Source organism: Haplochromis burtoni, unplaced genomic scaffold, assembly GCF_018398535.1.
Source record: "Haplochromis burtoni strain Fernald_Lab_line unplaced genomic scaffold, NCSU_Asbu1 Contig_185, whole genome shotgun sequence".
Classification (NCBI taxonomy): Eukaryota; Metazoa; Chordata; class Actinopteri; order Cichliformes; family Cichlidae; genus Haplochromis; species Haplochromis burtoni.
Window position 1 is genome coordinate 222,503 of NW_024582546.1, and position 17,640 is coordinate 240,142.

Below are 17,640 nucleotides of genomic sequence, written 5' to 3' on the forward strand. Positions count from 1 at the left end.
TTGCACGTCCTCTCCCGTTAATGCGGCAGGTAAATAATCAACTAACAGCGCATATTATGTTAGCACGATCTGCCTTATTACAAACCTGCCATTACTGTGCATTTAGTGACCATGATGAGAGAGACAGACAGAGTCCCAAAGCTAGGTGAGTGGCTCTATCAGATCGCAGGAACAACATCCGAGATCTCTGTGCAGAAGAGAGCAGTCCTAGGAACAGCAAAGACAGTGCACAGGACCCTCAAGCTCCCTCAAGCTCCCAGGCCTCTGGTAGAGGACCTGAGCTTGAAGGGTATACCGCCCACAGGGGTGAGGGGGGAATTTTTTATAGCTTCATTTAATGTGTCCACCTGTCAAAATGAACTGTTACTCGTTTATATCTTCAGATATTATATTGACGGTATTTTAAAAAAACGCTTGCTTTATTCTGGCAGATAAAATGCATTATCCATTCCCTCTGATCCATGTTTAGTCACTGTTTCACAGATTCAGCTAAGAGCATGTTTTGTTTCGATAAATTTGCAAAGACTGAATATATCACAGCAACATTCTAGGCTTACTTTAAAATAACTTTCCCTCAAGATAAAGACATAAAATGTGTCAAAACCATTCACTTGACATTAATTAGCTAATTAAAAGTCTAAACTGGAGGCAAGAACTCGAATCTGCTATAATTAGCTGTGTTCAAAAGTATAAGTTTCTTTCTTTCTGTTTACTTTCTATTGGCCACAATCCTGTTCTTTTATGAAAAATAAAGAGATGCTGGAAAGTCTAGTAATATAGTTTGATTTTCACCCATTTACTTGAAATTTTGAAGTGGTTCATGAATTGTGATTATATGTTTTATTGGTTAATGCCCTTTCATTTTTTTCAGTCAGCATTTGGCTATTTAATCTTTTGTTTAGTATGAACTTTGTGCTGAGTGTTGACATAAAAACAAAATCTCTCCATGATCATCTGGGGTAAAATTGTCCAGAAACATTTTCCTTCAAAGACCCTGGTCAACTGGTCATCTCAAGAGAATCAGAACACATAAATGTGCACTAGCTAACAGTAAAATGGATTTTAAATTCACTATCACCTAACCCTTAGGCAGCTGAAGAAAAAATGTACATCCAAAAAAAAAAAAAAAACGTTTCTTCTTCACTTTCTTCTTTGAGAATTTTGGCAGAAGTGAAATAACTTTACACTTCTTTCACAGGAAGAGAGATATGAGCATGTGCAAAGTTCAAAAACAGGCGTGTTGGGTTAACTGTTGGTTCAAAATGATGTGAATGAAAATGTGAACATGTTAGCCCTGTGATGGACTGGTGACCTCTGTCACTAGCATCCCTGAAACACTTTTTTAACCATATGGATAAGTGCTAAGGATAGAAAAAAGGGGCAGAGAAGATTCTGTGTCAATATAAAATGACAAAAACATAAAATCCACTTTTGAAATAGTCCACTTAAAGAGCACTTCAAGGAAGAAACAGAGCTAGTGATTGCCTGCACAGTACATCAGCCAAGAGCATGCGATGTTGCAACATTTTAGAACAGCATTTTAAAGAAATTTGAACATTTGAACAGCAAGCTGAAGTAATTTAACAGAGCTGTAAAAGAAGAACAGCTGGTAGATACAAAAATCTTTGCAGATAAAAAAAAAGGAATTTTAAAAAAAAATGAAGATGCAGGAAGGAAGAAGACAAAGTCACACCTATTTGTCTGCACAGAAGACAAAGAGAATCTGTACATATTATATGATATGACAGAGAATAATGGTCTCACTAAAAAACCCCAGTGCAAATCCCTCTCACCTGTAAATCTTGTATCTGGTAGAAAATCCCTGCTGGAACCTCTCTCTGAACTCGGTGTACTCAGGACACCTGTGGAAGGGGCCCTTCTCTGACAGCAGCCAGTCCAGCTGCCCTCCGCTCTGCCTTGTGCTAAAACCCCATGGTGAGGAGCCAGAAGGGGATGTGGAGGAGGAGGAAGATGACGAAGATGAGGGGGACGAAAGGGATCCATGCGGCACCTTTCCGCCATGTCCCCCGCTGCCCACCTGTTCAGCTTGGGTAGGCCACGGCAGCCATAATAACATCCACGGCAACCATAGGAGCATCAAGGATGACGCCAACCATCTAGCAAGGCAGGCGGAGCCATGGGAGCACCTCTCTCTTCTCATTGGCCAAGGAGTCGCCATGGTCCCAGTGGTGATGTACTAGGGCACCTGGGACCGGCATTTCTTCTGACAGTCACCTCCCGCTGGCCTGAATGAAACGGAGAAATGATAGCATGCTGAAACATGTTTTGTAGTAGGAAGGAATTTCTGTTAATTCATAGCTTGTTGTCCTTGACAGACATTGTTGTCCATATATTGTGATTATGAAGGCAGCATAATGCCCCTCTAAGTGGTGTTTACAAAGTTAATATCAATCAAATCAGTGAGAGCGTTTTCATGTCTACTTTGAATGTTGACATGAAAGATATTCTCTGCATGTCTAAAGACACACATAATTATTATGAATAACCATGATCAAATACTAAATGGAGGTTTGCTGTTGCTCATACAGGGAAGTTCAATTATCATGAAACTGCATTTACTGCAGTGCTAATTGAAACTGTCATTCTTCTTAAATGGGGACAAAATCCAGATTGTGTTTCCTTTGCTTCTGTATATACTTGGCCACATAAACATATCTTATATCTGTCTCTTATAGCTGCGTTGACCACAAAGGCATAACATCTGTTTTCACGGCCTTAGAGCAAATCAGCATCACTCCTTTAGTCCACATGGTGGTGATAATAGATCAGAGGTTGGTGAGTAATTGCCAAAAACCTTTCATTCTTGGAGTTCGGTTTTAAAAGCAGCATGTGTGACTAATAATGTCCATAGCAACTGCAAAGCCTTATTGTCTTCCTGTCATCCACACAGATCAGGGCTCATGCTTAAACACGTGCATGTTATGCCTTCCACCATTACTATGGGTGTGAGAAGTTCCTGTTGCAAATTTTTCAAAGGTCACAGACAACAGAGGACTTTCTGACATACTACTTCAACTGAGTTTAAATGAGTTAATACAGAGAAATTGCACCTTTTCAACATCTGGCTAGAATGCATCCCTGATTTCAATCCCTCTTTTAGGCCTCGGCAATACCTATGAGAGCTATCCAACCCACAAAAGATGCACAAGTGTTTGAGTGTGCTTAAATGCCTACACATTAATCTCACAATTAGTTTTGATATATACATCACTAAACCTAAACAAATTTTCTTTTATGTGGAAATTATCAACTTATTTTTATAATAGCTTTACTATTTCAGTAAGCGTTACACTTGCATGGTGTAAGAATTTGGTTGTTAACAGTCATGCACAGTTTGTTTTTTTCCATATCAAAATATTTCCATTTTTATTTGTTTGTTTTTGGTTTTTGGTTTAATCCTTGGTATTTCTTGGGATTTTACTATCTTTGGTGGGTGCTGAAAAAAGTGCCTGATGGAACAATTGGCACACAGTAACAAGTGCTGTTTTGTTTGACACCATAATGGGCCTCAGGAACAGTCTAGCGACTTCTTAAAGGTACAGAAACATACGGTTTCCTTTTCTGGTAAATAGATGTGGAAAAGGGCATGTGGAATTTCGTGTGAGAATAAAACTTCAACACTGGATTCATTTCAATTCAATTCAATTTTATTTGTATAACACCAAATCACCAAAGCAGTTGCCTCAAGGTGCTTTATATTGTAAGTTAAAGAACAAGAAAGACAGAGAAAACAAAGAAAAAACTCCAACAATTAGGAAGCACTTTGGCAACAGTGAGAAGGATAAACTCCCTTATAACAGGAAGAAACCTCCAGCAGAACCGGGCTCAGGGAGGGACAGCCATTCATCTCCTTGAAATCAATGTTTAAACTTTTCATCATTAACATTCATTAACAGTCATTAGTGCACATGGTCAAACTTCATGACATTAATTTTCAGACCTTCTGTCCTCAGTAATAGTAACCCACATAGCAAAACGGGTACGGCCCGGATCTGGCCCACGCAATGTGCTTACACGTGACCCGCAAACAATAACGGCCTTTTGGTGGACCAGATCTGGTTTCCTAGTGGTGGCCCACACATTTGCCAGCACAAGGCCAGTTGCAGACACACTGCTGGCCCAGAACAGTTTCAGCTCTGGCCTCAGATGTCAGCCTAATGTGTACCTGAATCAAGCCATGTAATAACAACATGTGCAAGAACATAATAGCGCATAAGGAACAAGACAAAGCTCTGTTCAGACAATGAATCTTATACACCCCTTTATCTACTCTCCCATTTTAATCAAAGTGCTCTATACAACATGCCACATTCACACACCTTCTCTAAACTGAGTGCTTCCTAACTACATTTATACTCTTGACATGCAGACTGGGGAAGCCAGGGATCAAACTACTACTTTTCAGATCAGTAGGTGATCTGCTCTACCGCCTCAGCTACAGCCACCCAGTGGAAACCATGAGTAAATCCTCACTAGGTTTTGGATAAAGTTTACACTCACAAACCTGTCAAACCTGCATTTGAAACATTGGCTACCACAGCCGTATAGTATTGCAACATGGCATTTGGGTCTTCTAACTAAAATAGAAAAATAGGAACATAAATAGTGCCTCCATTGCCATACCTGGCCCACATCTGGTTGACAGACACCCTTCCATGACACCAGTCAGTCAGAAGTGCCAGCTTGATGCCAGATCCAGGGTAGACCTGTTTTCTATGAGCCTAGGCCACATAAACCAATCCACAATCGGGCCAGATATGGCATGCTGTCACATAAACAGTGCCATCTAAGCCAGGCCTGGCCCATATCTGGATGACACACCTCTTACCATGCCAGAAGTCAGCCAGCAGTGCCGGGTTGACACCAGATCCGGCCCAGACCTGTCTGCTATGAGGGAATGTATGACTGCAGATTCACTTTGGGGGACACGTGTTTGCAGCACTAACACTCACCTAAACCAACTGTGGGAATCTTTTAATCTCATTCAAGTCTGTTAACCTTGATCTTGTTTTGTCATGTGGTTTTATAACATAGATCATCCTGTAATTGTGGATAATGTTTTAACTCACTTGTATGTTTTCAACCTTTGGTCCCTACAACTGTAGGAGGTTCAGCTCTTCCACAGATACACTACAACACTACAGCTCTTTCCTCTGCTGCTCACAATCTGGGTGTTCAAGAACTCAGTGTTTCTTTTCATGTGTTCTGTACTTGTGCTTTCGATTAGGCCTCACCACTCAGAGTGAGATTTAAAACTTATCCCTGGCTTAATGAATCTGTTAGGGTTGTCAGGAAAGAGAGGAGAGGTGAACACAGCTGGAGGAAAGTTCCAAGTGTCATTAGAAATTAGCCTTTTTCTTTGTGCATGCTTAGTTTAAGTCAAATTATTATACCATATCTTTTCATTTCTATGCAGATGATTTAAAACTGTATTTACCTGGAAATCACTTTTCCATATGAAGGGTCAATAAGTGCATTTTCATTTTTTTGACTTCCCACTGTTAGTTGAGAGATTAAACAATACCCTGTGCTTTTAAACTCTTTTTATGAAAACACAGGTTAAGAACCTTGGAATAATCTTTGACACAAACTTGAGGTGGTGCAGGCATCTGACAAGAATGCCTCCCGGTTGAGGTGTTCTGGGCATGTGCCACCAGGAGGAGGCCTGCCCTGGGCCTCCACCTGGTGGTCTGCCCTAGACCCAGGACACGCTCTCAGCTGGCCCGGTGTTACCCCGGTGGCTAGGCAGATGGAGGTCTGGGCTTCACTGCTTAGGCTGCCCCCCCCCGTGACCAGCCCCAGATAAGCAAAAGAAGACGCATCAACAATTTGAAATGTTACCACTTTAAGCAGCTTCTTTGAGCTCAGAACAATCTTGACACTAAAATCCTTTTTAAAACCTTCTGATCTGGAAAGGGTTGAGCATGCCTTTGGTACAAAACTAAATTACTGGTATGACACCAAGGGCACAAAAACTCTGCATCCACAGGAATAAGGATTATCCCCAGGAAGTCCTTATTGTACTGCATATTATTTCAATTTACTGCCATGATTCAGTGTTAATGCAAAAAGGAGTGTGACATTTATGCAGTGAGGTGGAAAGAAAAGGTGTGGAGAAAGCCTGGTCGTTAAGAGCATTTGGATTCAGCAGAAAAAACATGTTTCCCGAGCTTGATATGAAATTTAGGATCCTTAGCATATTATACAAGTGCAATATCATGGATGCTGTATGTAAGATATTAAATGTGAGTGATATCAGCTACAAGTCGAAATCAGGTAAAGATGTGTTTAATCCCATAGTAAAACAAACCGTTGCACTGATCACCAGATGTAAGCAGCAAGGAAGAAATAATACAGTTTTGTATTTGTACAGTTTCTTCAAGGGATTGATTTTTTTTTCTTTTGACTTGTTGAACATTGGTCTAAAAGCTAGTGAAGGATAAAGCCTCTCACTTGTGTGCTATTGCCTGTGCATTTAGCCATTCATTTATATACTTTATGAATTATACAGAGCCACACAATGAATCTGCTTTTGCAGAGCTAGGCGCTCTGCAAAAGCAGCTTTTGTAATGGTGCTAATGTGGTTTTAGCTGAAATCTTCCTTTCTGTAGACAGTTCAGTAAAATGGAAGTATTTATTACAAGCCAAAAGACACCGCTCACAAGCTTTGAATAATTTCTGAATGAAACATTTTGAAAAAAGCATCATTGCTGTCATCCAAGCACTTGATATTTGAAATTTAAAACCACAGATTGGTTTCACAACACAGCTAATGTACAAATAAAAGCTATTTTGAAATAGCCTTGAAAATGGAAACATGGGCTTCTAAAATGAAATGGATCTCTGCTTTGTGACTCTGTGACCGTATTTTATAGTAACTTTTTGAAGGACTGAAAGCTAGTAATGCATCTGATGGGGATAGTCCCACGACAGTGGCATGCCTGACTGCTTTCAGTTTCTTTATGATTTGTGTGTTTGGACAAGCATGTCATCACCTGCCTCCATACAGAATCGTAGGCATTAGCAGTGTAGGCCACACTGCAGTTCAAGTGTGATTTCCCAGCATCTAACACCAAACAGCTCTTTCTAATGTGGCTTTCATTTATTCAGCCCAGGAGAAGGCAGAGTGCTTTGACACTGTCTTTAAGGTGACACTTTGAAAAGACTTCACAGTGCCCTTCAAAAGAGTCGAGGTTTGCTCTTCATTTCGGCGGTAATGACTAGCAGGACCGCCGGGTGGAGTCTTTAGGGACAAATCAGCATTTCAGAACGGATATGTAAAGCAGCGGAGGAGGTGCTTTAAGTGGATTGGGATCTCAAGTATTCCCTGTTTATCTCACAAACAAATTAGAGAATTAATTTCACGTAGATAAATGCAGGCTTAGACATGAAAAAACAATACTCAGGGTACTGCATTTTTAATTTTCACCCACTGCACCAGGAGATTACTGCAGTTTGAAAAGGCAATTAGCAAAGTCATCTGTCAAACGAACGTATTTATACAACTAAAAGCAGGATGAAAACTTGATGAATAGGATAGTCTGCTTATGCTGTTTCTTGTACCGTTTGGCCCAGAGGTAAAGCCGGTGTGCCAGATTTCTTGTTTTCTTATGTCCTGAGAGAGGTCCAGTTGAAACGAGTCAGTCAAGCATTCTGAGCCTGAGTGCCTGTTTGAAAAAAAAAGAAAGAAAGAAAAGAAAAGGAAAATTCTTCTATATAGTTAGAGCTACAAACGTAACTATTCCACTGCCGACTAAAGAACAGTCCAATAGTACAGATTTTACAGGTAAGCATAAAGAGCAGTGGGGAAAATACTTACAGTTCAGTCACAACCACTGCAGTGAAATTCAGATTTTTGTTACAAACTACTGTACATTGGTTTCTGTTGATGGACCACAGAGATTTTGCACAGCAGCAGCAAGAACAGATCAACAGACCATCAGTGCAAACAAATATAACACTGATTAAGTCAGATATAGCATAAAGGAAGCAGCTGGTTTAGAGTTGGATTGTGTAGCTGTGGCTAGGTTAGAGAAGCTCCCTATATAAGAGTTGCTAATTGAATGTGAGAGCCTGCACCGAGGCGAGCTTGATCTGCCTAAGATTAAATATCTTTCCACTCCTAATAAAACTTACTGTTGTTGAAGGTAGCACAGTCACAATGCCACAACTGCACAGACACCTGAACAAACCCGTTTTTGTGTGTAATTCCATCTCTGTGCCAACTTTTCTGTGGATTATAAAGTGTCCTTTTTAGAACTGTAGTTTTGCTTCTATACTGTGGCCCATGCAGAGCAACCTTAGAACACTAGCAAACAGAAAAAGCACTTCAAAAGCACACAAAACAAAAAACATGCTGCACTGACACACACTGAAAAAAAGAAGAGGATTCATCGGTGTTGTGGGGGAGAAGAACACAGTAAGTGTCCTTTTCAGCTTGTCTCAGTACAATCCACAGCTGTTGTGTCCTTTTATTAATTTGTGAGGTTTTATTTCTTTCTCTTCTTTCTTCTTCTTTCTCCTTACATTGTGTTTTGTATGCTTTTGCAGTGTGTTTTGCTATTATGTGGTGTTTTCTTTGGTTGCACCGCATTCGACCTCTCAGGGCCGTCTACTATTGTAATATCCCATTTTTGTTTTTGTTTAAAAAACCATTAATAAGCTATCAGGGCTTTTAAAAAAGCTTTGAAAAATAAACATAGTATTAAAGTATGGTACTATTTAAAAATGAACCATACCTTACAAAAAACAAAGTAACAATACTGTATATGAGAACACAGTAATAATGCTAAAAATGACAATATAGCAATAATACTGTTAACAAGAACATAATGCTGCAAATTACAATACTGCAACATTAACGTAAAACTTTTTTTACAGTAGCTTACTGTCATCCAGCTACCACTGTAAAAATATACAGCAGCTCTTTTACTGTGATTACCGTGTATAACGAGTGTTTTGTGGTTTTCTAAACTGCATATCTGAATAAAATCTTACCTCAGCTGAATATATTGGAGTAATGTGAAAGAAGGAAGGCTATAGTTACTTCTCCAGTTACTGGTTGGTACCTGTTGCCTGTTAAATCAGCAGTACTGGAAAGTTAAAAAAAAAAATTGGGGGTTAGCAAAACCATGGCGATATTTTCATAGTCAAGCTGCAGAATGGAGAATCTTCTCAGCTTGTGCAGTTGTTTACTGGTACAAGAAAATCAGATCAACCATTGAGCATGTCTGTGAATGTGTCTGTGCAATGCACAGTGTACAAGTGCAATGTACTATTCAATAGTTGGTATTGTTGTTTTTACTATGAAAATGGGGAAATGCAGACGCAAATATCACTTAGTTCAATGTAACAGCCACACTGTATATGAAACTGGGGTAATACTTACAAGCTACACACTCTCTGTAGAATGTTTGACAGGAATATTCACTACACTGGTTATTTTAACAAATACCTACTACCCACAAATCACAAGGCAGATGACAGGGATAATGCTCAGGGACTTTGACTTCAGAGGATAGGTTTTGTTTCAGAAGTTCTTGGCATCAAAAGGCCAAAAGGGCACTATTTACTGTTTCCTTCAGTCTGCACAGCTTAGTCACTGTGAGACAACATTGCACTAGAAGAACAAATATTGTTCAGAAAACCAAAAAGCTATACAATAGTAAAAAGAATACCATCGGACACGTTGCGACTTGGCTGTACAATAACATTTTACAACACTTAAGTCTGAATATGTAAACAACTGTAATAGAAACGTCAGCGCAAATGATGTGCAGGACCAAATGAGTTTCATATTGGGAATTCTTAAGTACCCAGTAAGGTACAGTTTTATTACAAGTATGTCTAATATCCTGAAAGTCTGTTAAGATCTAAATAATCTTACGGTTTACAGTAATATTAGTATAATTATTAATTACATTTTGCATATGAAAACATGAATAGAGTAAGAGTTGTCTCTGCACCACGATCAGCTGATCAAATGTTTGACTGGTACTGTGTTTGTGGGAAAACAGGAGAAAAAGTTTTGTTTGTATACTGAGGAGACATTCTGTCATGTAAATATAATATATAATCACAACACATGACAACTTAATTAACTAAAAATGGAAAATGGACTTTTAGACACTTGGTTGGTAAGATCGTCCTTTGGTGAATTTTTATGAATATAAAGACAGCTCATACATACATGCTGGCAGTGATATTGATTCAGAGAAAAAGAAATGCAATAGTCTTCCACTCCAAGGAGCTGTGAGATTTGCCTTTCAAATGAAGTTCTGTAACTTCTTAAAACACCACCTCTCGCAGAAATAAGTGTTCGTCGTTACTGCCAGGCCTCCTTCTCCTCTGAGACTCACTTACTAATTATAAAATGCATAAAACATGCCGCAAATGCCAGCGAGACAATAGAGGGAAATTGTGAATTTTCAGCCCTGACATTTAATGTACGCCTTGCATTATTCACATACCCTTTGCGTATTTACCCTTCTCTGTAACCCAACCTAGAGGAGCGGAAGGTAAGTGAAGAAGGCATGGACATTTCGAATCCATATTGGAAGGAAAGGAGGGAGCCGCGGAGGATAAGGAGGGGTGTGAGGGCATCTAGGTGGAATGGAAAAATCGACCACGTCGCGCTTAAATAACATCTCAGAGATGACAGCAGAGTCAAGGGGGAAGGAGGCTTATGTTTATTGGATTTATTTATTTTTTCATCCCATCTACTGGGCTTAGCGGGCAAAGAGTGTGCTGCTCTACTGTGTTTGCACTAAACTGGAGAAAAAAGGGGGAAAATGAGAAACATGGGGAAACCTGGGAAAGACAAGAGAGACTGTAAAAGGGACAGGCGTTCTCACAGGGGAACATTTATCTGAGAAAGAAGGCAGCAGAGAGAAAGCAGCAGAACGTTCTCCTTAAACTTGCCACCTAGCTGCAGAGTGACCGAGGTAAAGGCTGAGGTGAAAACGGTTTGACCTCCTGACTCATCTAAGTAATTTGTGCTCCAGTTGGGAGGGCAGAGAATTATGGGAGGGAGCCAGTGTCCCAGCTTTTTTCCTTTTTATTTCTGAGTCAGACAAAATACAACTATCATTTTTCCCTGCAGCACTGAACCTTAATGTGCAGCAGAATTCATCAGCTCGCTATCTGTGCACTGCAATTACCACAGCTGGGATTCCTTATTGGATCTGACACACATATGTGTTTCATGGTCCGTTTGTAGCTGTGTGTGTGTGTGTGTGTGTGTGTGTGTGTGTGTGTGTGTGTGTGTGTGTGTGTGTGTGTGTGTGTGTGTGTGTGTGTAGAATCTGAGCTGGTTTCAGTCTGTGTTTGTGTGTTTGTGTGTGGATATGCTGCCAAGCACCTGGCCAGGCTCTTGGCAAACATTAAAGCAGGTGGAGGTCCATCAGCATTAGAGGCCAGCTGTATTCCTCAACCCCAGCAGCTCACTACTCACCTTTCAGCATTTATGCGAGTCAGCAGCAATAGCTGACCAGCTGCACACCTGCTCCTACCCTGCCTTGTTATTCGGGCTCTGAGACCTGGAGGAGGGGGAGGGAGTTGGGGATTTGGGGGGTTGTGGCGGCAAGAAAGCTAGCGGCGGAGAACTGATCCTAACAGAACAGGATGACAGTCAGAGAGATATAAACAGGGAGGTTAAGAGAGAGAGAGACTCAGAAGGACAGACAGATGAATACGATGGAAGAGACATAAAAGAGAGGAGGAGAAAGCCAGAGACACAGAGCAGCATACTTCTACACTTTGATGTGGGAGCTGAATAGTAAACACCGGCTGGAGTCCTGCGTGTACATTCACCAGACTGTCTGTCAGTATAAAGTGTGCCTATAGCTCTATCGCCTCCATGTTACCTGTGCTGAGATCTCACTCACCAACGTCGGCCTACTTCAGACTGCACCTACCTGCTTCTCACCTACACAGTAAGCCTGTCCTGCAGCAGTGGGAAGATATTATGGCAGTATGGCTAGGGTAGGGTTGCTTCTTTATTTAATTATTTTAGGAGCAATTGAAAGTCAAGCTGAACCTCAGCAGAATAACCTGGCAGCGTTCAATGAAATTAATATGGTGTGATGCCTACCCAAATCGTATTAACGTGTAGAGTTACTTACAATACGGGAGCTGTTTACATGATTTTCTATGTAAGGCATAATATGCTGAAAAGTTATTCCCCCTTTAAGCAAACTTCCATCTGACTGCCTGTATGGAAAGTATGGGAAGGTATGAGGAAAAAGTCAGCTTTAATAAAATGAGATTTATGCTCTAATACTGTTGCTCAAACACATTTCATAATTAAAAAAATAAGCAAAACATTATTTGTCAACATGAGAAGATATTTAGGACATAAATATTCTGAAATCATAGAACATGAAAATCCATCAAAGTCTTCCCACTCACCAAAGCCAGGCACTCACTGGGCTCCATATCCTCAGCATTTATTTTACAGACCTCTGCAATCTGTCCACATCAAATATGTGTCTTCAATTGACCTCTATTTTTCATTCAGTAGGTTTGTCTGTTTGTGTGTGTGCGCGTGTGTGTGCGTGTGTGTGTGTGTGTGTGTGTTGCACGCTGTAGTTTTTAAAGGAGCTTCCTAACAATCCACCCCCCACAAAAAAGAGAAAAACTACCGTACATGATTTTAAGAAAGACAAATGCTATTCATCATGCACGGCCTAACGCCTACAAGTAGCTGTAGGAGGCATTCTCAAATCCGTCCCACTCCCTTTCTTGACTAACAAAAACTTGTTAACAGTCTAAGGACATAAGAATGATTATGGATTAAAAGAACAAACGTGACCTGCAGTTAAAAAGTATGTTGGATTAATCAAATGAGAACAAAGAGAAAGGGGATGTTAAAGGGCATCTGATTAAAAATAGAGAAAGCGTAATAATGTAATTGGCTTTTTCTCAGACTCCCAGTGCCTACAGGCTGAGTCGGGTTTTGAATAAGCAGGTGGTGGGAACTCCCCTATGCACGACACACACACACACAACTAACAACCACACAACTGGATTATGAAGCAGCAGAGCCAGCAATAATGTCAGTGCACAGCATAATGCCGATAATGTCGGGAGACACACTCTGATGGCCTGTGGTTAGAAACTGGAACCCCTACAAATTATATGCTGTGTTGGCTTCCTGTGTGTGTGTGTGTGTGAGAGAGTTCATGTTTCTGCGCAGTACATTTTACATCCATGTGTGTTAGTGTGTGTGTATGATTGTCTTATCAGTGCAGTCTCTGGCCAGTTTCCAGCTAAACAAACAAACAGCCATATGGTCAATTAAGGCCCATCAATACCTCTGTTAACATCTATACCAACTGATAATTAAGAAAACAACAGCCTGTCAGCAGCACGCTCTGCTGAAAGTCATTTTGCCCCTAGTTACATACCTCGCCCACTCATCTGTGTTAGAAATGTTAGAAAATGCTGCTTTTGTTAACAACTTGCTCAGTATGACGCACCGTGGCCGGCTTCATCCTCCCAGGCGACCCTCGTGGCCAAATATTGCGGTTGGTCTCCTTTTGAACCCCACTATGCACCTTAATTATTCCTCCCAGGTCTACCTGAAACGATTAGCTGATTAATCAGTTAGCCTGAAAATGAAATGGCAATGTATTTGCCAACAATAATTTAAGTCATGTTTTTCATGGGAAAACATGACTTCTCTAATCTGAATATTTGCTGGTTCCAAATGTTTTACGACTTTGGAGTCAGGTAAATAAGCTCTCCTTTTTTCACTTTGTCTGAGTATTTAAGGAAAATACTTGAAATTAATGGCTACTGGCCACTGCAGGTAGCTTTTGAGTTCTTCTCTAATTAAATTTCTTTGCAATGACACAACCATGCATGAGGGTGACTGTGTACTAATTACTTGACACAGAGGTAAAGTAAATTCATTAAACACAACTTATTAAATTATCTAATCATTGACATTGTGGTTACAGTAACCAATAATGCATACAGTGATTATTGTAAAAGGACATGTCTGGAGTTTGGGATAGTAATAAATCAACTTGGTGGGAAAACATATTCAGATCATTTAACAAGCAGTGCAAGATTTAAAAAAAATGCCACTACATAAAAGTCCTGTACCAAATGCCATTACATTAATGGCACAGTAGGGTGATGGTAATTTTCATACAAGACTATTAATATAAATAAATGTTAAAAGGATTGACACGGATGAAGAAAACTCTGCTTCTTTTCACTTTATTTCTCTTGTGCTGATTTCAGTTGAGCAGCAATCACCTTCTTAGATGCAGGAATTAGCATTGCACATTGCCTGTGTTTAAGTAATTATGAGAACAATAAAACAGAATGCTCAGCAGTTGGCAAATCTCTTTGTGGCAATGAAAATGTGTTTAGAAGTAGACTATGACTAATACTTACAAGTGGAGGTCATGCTTATTTTAAACATAGATTAGCATATACTTTCAACTGTGGTGCTTGAGATGAAAAACAAATGATACTTTAGTGAAATAATACAAAAGGTATGCGGTTTGTGTTTTAACTGCAAGGTCCAGAGCATGCATGTTAGGCTAACTCAGAGCTTCCCAAAGTGTGGGGCCCCCATTGCAGGGGGGGGCGCGGTATGAAAAGAAGAAGAAGAAAAAAAAGAACGCTTGGATACTGCTAGCATAATAGACAGGTTTTTGACGGGGCTCCCGCACAAACGCAAAGCAGGAGATGAAGCATCGCTGAATACGTTTCCAAACCAACTTCCTTCCAAGCCAGGGGTCAGCAACCTTTCACACTCAAAGAGCCATTTGGACCCGGTTTCCACACAAACGAAAACACTGGGAGCCGCAAATACTTTTTGACATCTAAAATGAAGATAACACTGTATATATTGTTTTTTACCTTTATGCTTTGTGTGAACAACTAAGGTGTGAAATCCCTGAAGCGCTACAGAGAAAATTACATTTTATTTATGTAATTAACACATTTTGAACTCTTAAAGAAATATAACAAAAGGAAAGCTGAACTAAAATGATCCATGTAGCAAACAAAAACTGTTGTGAGCCGTCACCCTTATACAACCTTTGTGCTTTTGGAGCCTTGACCTGACTTTTAAAAAATAACTGGGAAAAAAAGCACTATGCTGCTAAAAAATGAAAAAAATAGGAATAGATATTTGCAAAATTCTGCCTAAATATGTATTTTACCTGGTTAATGTGTGTGGCGGGGCGTGGTCTGCAGCGCCGCTGCAGGGGAGTCAGACACACCTGAGCGGCGCCGCAAGCACGCCTCGCTGCCTAAATGTCTGTGCTCTCTCTGATGTTGTGTTGTTGTTGGTATGTGTCGGGCTGTGAGCTGAAAAGCTACAGCCGGCTGTATGCGTACAGCAGCTGTGTGTGAAAAGTTGTCAATGAAGAGATGCTGTATGGAAACATCGTCGGGTCTGCCTGATATGTTTACAACGGGACTTCTGCTCCTGAACCTCTGCGCACAGCGTCTGCAGATCGGGGCTGTACGAAGTCACTTTCATCTTTACGCAGGACTGTAAGCTGTCGTCTGTGAGGCGTGAGCGGTGTTTGTTTTTAACATAGTTCACGGTGGAGAACAGCTGCTGACATAATGTGGATCCGAAGATCCATAATTGGCCTACCTGGGTTGAAAGTCTCGATAAATGCGATTTCTGCGGGTACACCGGCTTCCGCGAGTGTGACGCTTATTTTGAGCAATGAAAAAATAATAGAATATAATTTTATTTTTATATTTCAATATCACAATAATCTTCCAATTTAGAACTACAAGTTAAAAAGAACATAAATAAAATACACTTCAGCTAAATACTTCTAATTTATTTTCCCAAACCACTATCTGCCATTCTGCTATTCATCTCATGTAAACAATAACGTGGCGCACAGCGTGACGTGAAAAAAGGCACATACCTTTGACGTTGCGTGACGAACTCTGTATTCCTCGTCCACACGTAAACGGAAAAAAGGAGTTTTAAAAAAATCTCAGTTTTTGGTGATTCGAAATGTCGTTTACGTGTGGACGAAAGGCCCAAACACATAGAAACAGCTGCGTTTTCAAAAATACCCGTGTAGGTGCGGACGTAGCATAAAAGAGTTAGTAGTTTATTTTATTACTACCTGTAATTTATTGCATTTGCTTAATTGTTTACTAAATGTTTGAGGTGTGAAATACACCGCAATGGGGGAGGGGCGTGAATATTTTTCTTGTAAAACAAAGGGGGGGGCTAGCAAAAAAAGTTTAGGAACCACTGAGCTAACTGGTGCAGTGTAGGTATGGATTTGTGCATGAATTGGCGATCTGTCCAGAATGAATCTCTCTCCCAATGCCAGCTGAGATAGTTTCCAGACGCCTAGAGTTCCCAAGTTAGATAACAAGTTTAAGAAATGGATGAATCACAGAGCACATTTTTTTCAAGTTATTAAACATACATACACTTTACACTTTTGTTGCTGAGCTGGAACTCAAAGATCCCCAAGCAAGGATTAGACTTATATCAATTTTCAGTTGCTCTGAGTCTGGAGCATTAAACCCTCTTTCATTTATCTTCATTTATCTTTGTTGGCAGGTACTAAAGTAAAGGTTCAACAAATAATGAAAAAACGAGGAGCTTAAAAACACAATTAGTTGCAAGTTACTGATTACCTGCCCAAAACTGGTATCAAGAATCAGGGAAACAATCTCATTTCTATCAGTTACGTCCAGTTTGAGGGACTGTAAAATGTGTAATGTGTTGATGATGCCACCAAATGGATTATGTAAAGCTGTTAACACATCCTAATGTATAAAATTTGCTTGATAATCAGTTCCGTAGGACACAATTTTAATACCCATTTATGATCTATAGGAATATTTTGCTTGGTTTTTAATTGTATGTTTTATTACACCACAGTGTGTTTTAACAGTACACACACTGCAGTTGCACAACAAGTTGTGTAACTGCAGATGACAGTTACAGATACTTATTTCGTCACAGTCAATGGATGTGTTTCTGGATGCATTAATCAATGAATTCCTAGTACTCACTTAGTGCTGTTGTATGATTATTTTCTATTATATGTGAAACTACCACGCCCTCTTTTTTGTAGGTTTACCACCCATCCTCCTTCTCCCACCCCATCCCATCTCTCATCCCATCCTCATTAGCCCCCCATCCCCCACCCCCGATGCAAAATCTCCCTTTCCTGCTTCATTTTGGAATCTGATAATTACACAAGCTGCTCACCACTGAGTCAAGCTGCCTCATAAAGTCCCTATATGCATACTGCAACATCTCCTTTATTAGTTGCAAGCTAGTTTAATCCTTTCCAAATAGGTCCGCACAGAGTAAGTTGGGCTTCAGTTGATAATTTGCCAGCAGCAGCAGAAAGCAAATTCTAGTAACTAAAAAGGACCGGGGGGATGGGGAACTCAAATTAGACCACCTTACAGCAATATAGGTGTACTTTGGGTTGTTTTTTAAATATACAAAAGAGTAATTTATGCCAGTATAGCCCTGTGCATAAATGATATACCTGAGAGATTCTGACAGGTAGAAAATAATGCATTAACCCTTTAACACGCCACTGATAGCCAATGGCCTTTTCAGGGTCAGGATGAGAAAAAAGGTTAGGGTTATAT

The 17,640-nt window shown here is 40.1% G+C and overlaps 1 protein-coding gene across 3 annotated transcripts in view; it reads right to left on the reverse strand.

Annotated features, from left to right (window-relative positions):
• brinp2 (bone morphogenetic protein/retinoic acid inducible neural-specific 2) overlaps positions 1-17,640 on the reverse strand; it is a 310,510-nt gene that overhangs the window by 209,883 nt on the left and 82,987 nt on the right. The window contains exons 2-4 of one of the 3 annotated variants that reach the window (XM_042225848.1): positions 9,019-9,113; positions 7,585-7,688; positions 1,794-2,246 (exon numbers count right to left, since the gene is read on the reverse strand). In XM_042225848.1, coding sequence (XP_042081782.1) covers positions 1,794-2,179 — 386 coding nt within the window. In that variant the 5' untranslated portion in view covers positions 2,180-2,246; positions 7,585-7,688; positions 9,019-9,113. The remainder of the gene's footprint in view (positions 1-1,793; positions 2,247-7,584; positions 7,689-9,018; positions 9,114-17,640) is intronic. The other 2 variants (XM_005936983.3, XM_005936982.3) reach the window with 2 other exon arrangements.